The sequence below is a fragment of the Colossoma macropomum genome, unplaced genomic scaffold (assembly GCF_904425465.1).
Source record: "Colossoma macropomum unplaced genomic scaffold, Colossoma_macropomum, whole genome shotgun sequence".
NCBI classification, from domain to species: domain Eukaryota; kingdom Metazoa; phylum Chordata; class Actinopteri; order Characiformes; family Serrasalmidae; genus Colossoma; species Colossoma macropomum.
Genome location: NW_023494804.1, coordinates 10169248 through 10179389, shown reverse-complemented (window position 1 = coordinate 10179389; position 10142 = coordinate 10169248). Strand labels below are relative to the sequence as shown.

General features: G+C 39.0%; 1 protein-coding gene across 1 annotated transcript; it reads left to right on the top strand.

Annotated features, from left to right (window-relative positions):
- The first annotated feature begins 405 nt into the window (after positions 1-405).
- Positions 406-8527, top strand: LOC118825117 (protein FAM240B-like). The gene is made up of 3 exons (XM_036595657.1): positions 406-609; positions 2366-2490; positions 8298-8527. Exons 1-3 carry the CDS (start codon positions 547-549, stop codon positions 8422-8424), a joined length of 315 nt encoding a protein of 104 aa, XP_036451550.1. The 5' UTR covers positions 406-546; the 3' UTR covers positions 8425-8527.
- Positions 8528-10142: the final 1615 nt, after the last annotated feature.

The window sequence follows — 10142 nt, the reverse complement described above, 5'->3', positions numbered from 1 at the left end:
TCACTGATATAACTGCAAAACAGTATAGTACAACTATGTTCCCTATTTAAAGGTACCAAAGACCCAAGTGACAGTTTAGTACTTTTTCTGAAAATGTATCACTGAAAAATGCTCAGAAAAGTGCAAATCTATCAAAAATTATACTTAACTACATGGAACTGAGTCAGTGAAACAAGCTATGTCTGCATGCTATGGATTCTTATCATCATAGCCAAGAACTCTTAATGGGAACAAACCGTACTGTGAGGGAAAGTGGAGATAATTTGGGGGGGTGGATGAGCGGTGCTAATCCACAACTGTGTGTCTGCTGGTCTGGTGGGGATCGGCTGGGCCCTGTTTAAGCCCTCTGTCATCAGATGAGCACTGTGTGGTTGCCAGCTCTGATGGCCACCCTGGCACTCCCTTCAGTTTCCGCGCCCAGAAGCTTCCTGGACGACACGGCTCCACTCTTCTCATTGTAATTGGTCCAGAAATAAACGGTATCAACAGCGGAGGACAAGAGGAAGAGTAGGGTGCTGAGGATTGCTGCGTTAGAGAGGCCATTGGATGACCTGTACCTGTGGGACTATGGGTCTGGACAGATGGATCCCGTCTCCTCCCGATCTCTCTGTGAGTCATCCTTTGTTTTTGTTTTTTTTTATCTGCTCTGTGCCAGATGCTTTGTTGGGCTCTTTCTGGACTCTCTCAGCATCACATCAGTGCATTCTGACCTCTTTGCGGTCAGTGTAGAGCCACAAGGCCCGAGAACCAGTATTAGCATAAAGGTAGGTACCATGTCTTATTGCTAAGGCTTATTATTCAGTTATTAGTCTTATTCACTAACTACTATTTGTAAATTATGTAGTTATGAAAGCAAGGCACTGAAGAGTGGGCCCACATATGGACCTTTAGGGCATTTATACTCTGAGTATAACATATGTGATGTTAGTATTGCACACCAAATGCAACTTTTTAGACAGCAAAAATGCACTGTTATTGTATTCGCCATCAGTTTGACTTTTACAGCCAACATGAACTCATGTCAATCATGGTTGTATCTAGCATTGTTACGGCGACAACTAAGATGACGGATTAGCTGTATCCCATCAGCCAGACCTTTTTGACAAATGTCAAGAGGATTAAGCTGTCAGAATATGTCAAATGACAAATGAACAAAACGAAATCAAACTACTGCCAAACACGCTGTCGTAAGTACGCAAATGATGCAGTGATTAGGATTGAATTATACTGTCAACTTTGTCCTCTACTTCATCATGCTAACATCTAGCATTTCCAGGAGCTCAAATTGGGTTACAGACATCTGAGCCATCTGCAAAAGCACAGAAAGCTTTTCACTCCATGCTCCTTTTTCAAAATAGAAAGACGCCTACCCAATTTCCATTTATTCATTTTTTCCTCTGCGCAGTTAGTTTAGTTAGGGTGAAAAATATTACATCCATTTACTGGCAGCACGTTCAGTGTGTAATGGCTTTTAGGCTAGCTTTCATTTTATGCAATGCATTCATTCATTCCACTAGTTAGCAAGATTAGCAAGATTACTTTTCGTATAGAGACTTTGATAACGGCAGATAAGCAGTTGTTCATGTTAGCGTTTAACTGGCTTGTGAGGTAACTGTTTACCAGGAAATAAGCAAATTAGCAGGAGTTAGTAAGTAGTATTTTTCATATATAGATTATGGCAGGCAAACAAACACTTGCGCGAGCATATGTTAATGCTGGCTGCCTAGCTAGCTAGCTAGTTAGTTAAGCTAACTGGTTACTAGCAAATAAGCAACGTTTTAAGTGTCAGTTGTGACTAGGTGGCTGATATGATATTGTTTGACATCATCACATGGTACATTATTGGCATTTTGATTGGTCGTTTCATTGATAAACTTGATTTGCAAAGTTGAGAAGGTTGCAACCGTCATGGCTAAGTACCATTTTAAGCAATTTGCATGAATGTTTCACCCTGTGAAACTAACCTTTAGGGTTTAAGAGGTTAATAAATATTTTAATTGATGGCAGAAATCTATGTGTTAAGCTACAAGCTCAATTAATCAAGTTCCTTTATTATAGTTTCATTCATTTTTGGCTACTTTTAAGAAATCAAAAAAGAGTTAATTCCTGTTTGTCACATGACCATCTTTACTCTTCATTTCTTTGTTGCTTGATGTCGCAAATGCAATTGTTTTGTGTGTTTTTTCGTCTAGTGTGAAATCGTTCAGTTTGAAAAGTGGTTGCCTATATATAGGGCCCAAAACCGGTTTTGAGACATTACAGGCACTCGATGAAAGCCGTGAGCCATTACAGTTTGAGCGGAGGCTTTGGGGCGTCCTTCGCTCGGCCATCCATCACCGTAAAACATTTTGCTCCATCGTTGCAGGCGATGAATTTGGCCCGGATTCATGACAAACACAAGCTAAAGAAGTTCTGGGAGCAGAAGATAGAGAGACACAGTCAGATGATGGGGAATGAAGAATTCAGAATGAAGAGGAGCGCTCTATCAAAGTGCGTATGTCTGCCACATCGAGCGGCGGCTCGCTCTAAATGACTTTTCTTTTGGGAGCGATGGCTCTTTATCAAAGCAGATTCTTTGTTTCTGTCACGGGGGCTTTTTTTCTCAGGTTATTATTGTCTGGTGGAGGTAATTACCAAGAAAAACCCCTGTCTAATAAACAGAAATTGGAGATTATTGTGAAAAATGACTGCCATATTGGCAGCAGGGTGGAATATGGGGTTAAGATCACAGGTGAGGCCTGGAAGAAGATAATTGGATTTCAGCACAGTCAAGGCTCTGTGTACAGTTTAATCTTTTTTTGATGAAAAGCAGACCAGTTTCCTTGCTTCATTTGCGTCTATTACAAGCCATGATATGTAACTAACACCAGCACCAATCAGTTCATAATGAAACCTCCCTACTGCCATGCCACAACAACTTTCTGGCCTAAATTTGGGGCCTAACTCGGTTTAATCATAGGCCCCTGGGTCTTGGGATCTCTGATGAGGGCCTTGATTGTGAGAGAGAATGCTTCCCTCACTCTTAGTTCGCTCAACAAATATGAAGGAGAACAGGAAAAGTTATAAGTATTGACCCTTAGAAGTTAAACAAAAGCATGTTGCAATTTAAGAAAAATGATCACAGTTTTCTGCCGAGCAGAGCAGTACAGCACGGTGTGGTTACAAATGCTATTGAATTTCATTTCCCTTCTTGCTGGGGAACCAAACATGCCAACTAAGAAAGCACGAGAGGCGTAAGAAATAGTGTAGACCATTGACTGTTCAAATGCAGTCAAGATGGACCCTTTTGTCTTTTCTGTATTCAATGGAAGTTGTCATAGTATTCCATACTATTCCCTACTATTCCCTATGCCCTAATGACGTTTTTCATATTCGGCAGTCATCATAGTAGGGAAAACATTACAGCAGTGGTGGCATTCATGAATAAGAATGTATAATGTCTCTGATGTAGAGGACTTGCTCATTTTCACGCCCATATTAAGCTTTTTAACTAATTTTTTCACACAAAACAACATTCGTTTGGTATAGCAGTTTTCAGAGAGGGAGAAGTTTGACTAGGTCTACATGAAAAAGTAGTCTGCTGACACCTATTGCTTTGGTGCTAGAAGATCGAGCAGTTCAGATTTAAAGAAGCTGTCTGTGATTACCTACAAATGAAATAAAAAGTTCTGAAGCAATAAAGCTCGTTTACATGCACTCAATAATCCGATAACTGCAGAAAATCAGATTTACATGCACTTGAGTAATCAGATAATGTTGAAACTCTAGGTTTACATGAGTCAGGCAATATTCGGATTTCTGCTTTGCAACCAGCCAATAAACTCACAGAAGAAGACGTGACATAAACATAATGTAAAACTCAAACTTCATACCGCTGCTTTTTTTTAAACATTGCGCTGCTTTACCTGAAAATATGAACATACATCATCTAGAAGATGAAGAATATTCAAATTATTTATTTCATATTTGGTTTCAGCACCACTCCAACAGTGTTTTGCTGCCATCTCGCAACATCCACCGTCTGTTCTCACGCATGCACAGACCGAGAAATCAGATAGAAATCAGAGTAAGAGTTTACATGCACTGAGAAATCTGATTACTGAGCTAAAATCCAGCTCTCTTTATCGGATTACTTAATCAGATGTCTAGATCGTCCGATTATGATCGGATTATTGAATGCATGTATACGCACTCATTGTCATGTCGGTTAGCTTACAAAGAAACACTGGCCTGATCATTTATAGCCTTGGAGACTGTACAATACTAATACTAATTACAATATTAATATTAACATTAGACTGGGGGAATTCATAAAATTGTAAAGCTAATCACATAAATACTACCAAAAAACAGTGAAGTATAATTGAGCATTTTAACTCCCAAACTGCACAACATTGACTATTTTCTAGTAAACCTTAGCAGCTGGGTGACTTATGAGTGACTTACTTTTGTAGTCATGCAGGTATTTATCAAAGAAATGCTCGTAGACCTTGCTCCTCTCTGAAAATGGAAACTGCTCCACCGAACAAACCATGTATTTAGTGAAAAAATAGCTTAATAGGGAAATAAAAATAATATCAGAGACATTATAAAGGCGGACTAATCTACATTCTCAATCGCATACACCACAACTCCTGTAATGTTTTCCCTACTATGACAACTTCAGCTCAATTTATGCTAGATGTAGCTTGATTAGCTTGTAGATTAGCTTGTTAGCTAGCAAGCTAGCAAAAACATCACACCAGCAGTCATGTATAGCAGATGGAGTCATTTGATATGCCAAGTAAAATGCTGAATAAAAGGAAAATCAGAATATAAAGCTTCTCCATAGTTGCTACTGTTGTTTTTGTGTACTGTTAGCACTAGCATTGTGTGAAAGTCATGTGACCACAGCCTTTCACAGTTCTCCCTGCTAAAACAAACAGCACAGACTAGCAAGCATTCTTCACTGTTTTAAACTGGTTTATGCTGATCTGTTGCTGGTTTAGCTGGTCACCCAGCATGGTCATACTAGCATCCAAAACACAACATATTCTGGTTTAGCTGGTGCCCAGCCATGCTGGTCTGGGCTGGTTTTCCTAGCAGGACGCTATGGAGTGGGAAATGAAGTGACTCTGTTCAGCTCTGGGTTTCCTAAAAGTGTCTTAGATATAAAGATGATTTTTAATTGGTAGAGTGAGCATCACACTGAGCACTCTCTCTACCAGTTGAGATGATCTCAACACTAGGATGCTTTTGGGGAAAGCCTGCTCAAATAAGTAACCACACCGTGCCATATCATATTGGCGGTGGAAAAAATGCTTAATGGTCTCTCATAGCCCAGCTAAAGAGGGGATATTTTATTATGATTGGAATTATAATATGATGAATATTATTGTTGTCGAAACGGTAAACAGTAAAAAGGCCTTATTTTTATCAAATGTAAATGAGTGTTTCTGCAGCTTTTGGGCCCTTTTTCTGAAATAAACACCCTGAACAAGTCACCAGTCCATCGCATATATATGTATATATATTGTATATATACAGATACATGCAATTGAAATTTTGTAATTTAGTAACTTAGTGAGTGGACACAAGAGTTTTGAGATAAAATATGTTTCATAAGCATGTACTTACCTTAGCATTCATTTTTTATGTGAAAATGTAATATTAATAAAATATTTTCTGTGCTTTGTACTAAATATTTTAACATAAAACACACAACTGTTTCATGAAAGTGCTCACACTTGCAAAAACACCCAATAAACTGCATTTAAACTCTATGTCAGTATGTATAGATGTCTAAGGGTTATGGTTCTTCACTCATTGCTGGTCTGGAATCAGCTTTGACGCACAAAGCTTAGTTTCTACGTGAGGAAAAGAAGGAAAGAAAGATTCTCAGGCTCTGCTAAGTTTCTGTTTACAGCTCAGTAATGAGAGCCTGCTGCTGATAAGGCCTCAGAAGCTCCTAGCATGCTTCTGAGATCAGATTTCGTCCACTGTTCCACAATTAATGCACTTCCATAGACACGAGGAGCCGATCTAGCTACCTTTATTCTGAGACTGTGCCCAGCTATGTGCTAGACATGCTTTCATTTCTTGTTTTTGCCATCGCTCTCTCCGCATTAAGGTCAGCATGGATTAACACGTACAGTGTTACAAATACATACTAATCCCCCTGCTTTGGCCCCCTCGCTAATCAATGAGAATGAGTGGTGCTTCAGGAACAGCTGTGGAGACAAAGTCTGCTCTCCAGGCCTCTAACGAATATATAGATTGTGCAGGCCCAGCACAACAGACTTCTTGGGCAAATCCATGGGTTTATTAATAAGGGGACCAAAGTTAGCACTAAATCCTTACATTCACAATGCAGGCAGCTGAGGCCGTCTCTGCTTTAGGTAATTATGGGTCAGAATGTTATCTCCTCAGCCATGGATAATCTCATCACTGCAGGGTCATTACAAAAGTCAATACAACCAAATTAATGTGATCCATGAGGATTTTGTCGTTATGGCTGATCCGCACAAATAACAGCATGTTTAATAATGTTTAGTCGTGAAACTAGAACGCCACTGCTGCTTATTAAAATTCCATAACTGGCTGTCGATGCATAAAGTGGATTATGGGCCAGATTTCTGGACACCGATTAAGCCTGGTCTTGAAGTAAATACACTGCTGGGGTGAGCTTTTCTAGTATAGAACACTGCTTAATCTGCATGTGGAAACCTTATTTTGGCTACTTTCATAGTTGAAGTGACACAAATCTGCCCCCTTGTATCTAGTATATAACCAATTGTTAACTAAGGCAACATACTATTATAATTTACTTCATTAGCATACATTAAAGCAGTGGTTTGTAGTCAATATAGTCAATCAGCCAAGACATGTTTGGTGTCCAATTTCTTCTTCTTTAGTATTAAACCAGAGCTATGATGCTAATGTAGCTAATAATCTGTCATACTGTGTGCATGACCTTAATGAAGACATGGCCTGCTAGAAAAACCAGCATATACCCTCGAAACTGGCACATGTTGTATTTCAGATGCTGGTATGCTGTTCAGCAGCAATAGTAACTTTAAATGAGAAGGAAAAAGATTCTTAACTTGTAATGGAAGTTAATGTAACAAGACAAAAATTAGATTTTTTTCACGACTGCAATGATATGTTGCATTTTGGATGCTGATATGATCAGAGCTGGTTCATGAGGAGCCTGGCTTCTTCCTACTACCCCCATTATATCAAAAACATGACTGCAAAACGCCAGAGGGCGCCCTTGAGCAAATCGTGAATGAATGGGAGTAAACAGAGCTAAACGGCTTAAAATGAAAAGTTAAAATAGTTTCTAATCACTTGCCCAGAACTTTCCTTTAATCTTAGAAAGTAGAAGGATGTATTACACTAAAAAAGCTAATGAAAACTTACCTGTATATTTCCTTTTTTCTACAGCAAACAGGTTTTGGATGACACATCCAAAATTTTGACCATGCTAGGTGACCAATTAATCCAGCCGTAGAATGCATGTTGGTCTAGGCTGTTTTTTTCAACAGGGTGGGGTTAAGAGAAGTTTCATGTATGTCATTAAATGTGATTGTAAGTAAATGTGAATCTTCAAGATATCAGATTTGAGAATCAGGATTGAGCAACAAGACTTGTAGGATGAGCATAGCCTTTAGCACAAAACTGCTAATGGCATAGAATCGACCTAACCAAAGGTAAAATAGAGAGATATTTTATCATTTCATGAACTCATTAGGTTTGTTTATGCTTTGAACCATGTGCAGTCGTAAAATCAGCCCTTAGCATAATGCTAATAACTGCTAGCATGCCAATGGGAATTTGTAGTTTTGTTAGCATAAAGCTAGCAGTGTTGCATAATCACATTTCATGCCAATTCCAGCTTAAACACTTGCTTATAACAGACATACACGTAACATATTACTTATTTTATATGCAGTGTTACCGTGAATGTTCTGGAAAGGTCTAAATTTGAAGCCTGTTTATTACTGAAGCAGCCTGTTAGCCTATTAGCTACCCACTGGCCTTGTCTATTAAGGGCTGAGTACAGTCCAGTTAATGAGAATCCCTGCTGAAAAAAAATGGCACAGACTAGCAGGCATTCCATGCTGCTTGTTGCTGGTTTATGCTGGTCTGGTGCTGTTTTAGTGAGTCACCTAGCCTGGTCACGCTGGTTGACCAGCATGCAAAACACAACATATGCTGTTTTTTCTAAATCAATCAGTGATGTTTTAACTGGCAGTTCTTTATTTTATTTTGACAGTTGCAATGGTCCATCATGCTAAAACTGTGGTTCTCTCCAGGTTACGGGAGGAGTGGCTGCAGAGGCTACAGAGTCGGAACCAGCACGTGAACGAGATCATGAGAGAGGAGGAGATTAGAAAAGCCCAGAGAGTCCAGGAGTTCTTAGGGCTTCAGAGAGGCAACTGAATTTTGCTGCCACCAGAATCAGATTCATATCTGCTTTTCTCTGCTATTGTGTTTGTGATTTCAGATGCTGTATCTTCACATCGTCTATAACCTAAAGTGTAAATTGTTTTGAATGTGTGCTGTGAAAACAGCTAATAGTAACAGTTTCCCCCTGGACTTTTTTGGCACCCTTGGTAAAGATGAGCAAAAAAAGGTTATGAAAAAATGTTCTTGATGTTTATCAACCCAATTTTAATGAAAAATGAATGAAGAACGTAAAACATGACCTGTGCAAAAGTTATGGCACATTTTATTTTTTTTTCTTTTGGCTATGTGTTAAACTATGACTAAAATTTGCATTTGTTAAACTATATGTTAAACCATGCCCTGAGAAAAAATGTAATACTGAAGTGAGTTCCCTGTAAAGGATGTGTTATCTTCACTTAGAAATTCACAAACACATGCAACCTCACACTGAAAGACTGAATGAATGAGGAGTGAAGGGTGACAGCACTTTACCATAGGATGCGACAGCTGTGTTTATTGTCATAGAGAAATCCATACAGAATGACAATATGACTTAATAGGTCTGTCCATTTAGGCTAACTTTATGCCTAGATCTGCTGAGGCTGAGGTCCACTCAAAGTTACTGTAAATTACTGCATATACGCACAAAATATAAACTCAAATAAAGTCAAATGCAGTCAAACTGTGAGCATATCATAATACAGCAACTTTAAATGAAGAAACTGTTCAGTTCACTCCATAAGAAGCCTGTATTTATCCGATTTCCATGACTACAATAATGCTAACTTTTATTAACCTGTTAGGAAAACTGGCATAAACCAGCATGGCTGATCAGCATATATTGTGCTTTGGATGTTAGTATGCTGGTCAGCCTGCATGACTTTGCTGGGTAACCAGCTAAACCAGCACCAGACCAGCATAAACCAGCATGAAATGTGTGCTGGTCTGTGCTGTTTTTGTTTTTTTTTAGCAGGGTAGCGCTCCTATAAGGACTGCCACATTATGTTAGCGCCAAGCTAACATAGTGCTTTAGCAGCTGTACCCGGAAATTCAGAGCTTACACAGACATTTGAAGCTTATAACTTCAAGTAGGATATATTTTACATTGTCCTTCAGAAAAGATTTCAACTTAAATCATGTTGTAACTTAGTTGATAAAACCTGTAATGCTCCTGTTCAATGCTCAGTTAGCTTATAGCTGTTGGCTAATGGTACACATCAACATCTAATCATTTTAATGCTACCAGTAGCTGCTAGGTAGCTGTTTCATTGCTATAGCTAGAAGGGGTTTCAAATGTGATGCTACAATCTGTGATTAGGTGATTCTTTTCAGCTTTTCTATCCAATATTATGACCAGTTGTTACTGCACAAAAGATATCAGTTTGAATACCAGAGACCTATACCCCTGTACTTTTATCACTGCATGTGCTATTTCAACAATAAGATTGAAAGAACCCCCACCCACCATTTCCAAAGTCTTCTGTCAGTTATTCTGTCACTTTTAGCTTTAGCCTTTAACCAATTTTGAGAAATAAAGAAATACAGTTTCTCAGTATCTTCTTGCACCAAGAGGAACGCCAGCTCTGCCAAGTTTCCGTTTACAGCTCAGTGCTGATGGTGGTGTGATAAAAGCCACAGAGGCCACAGAGAGCACTTAAAAGAGGAAGTAAATCAATGGGGGAGGAAACATTCCAGAAATAGTTTCCTTATGA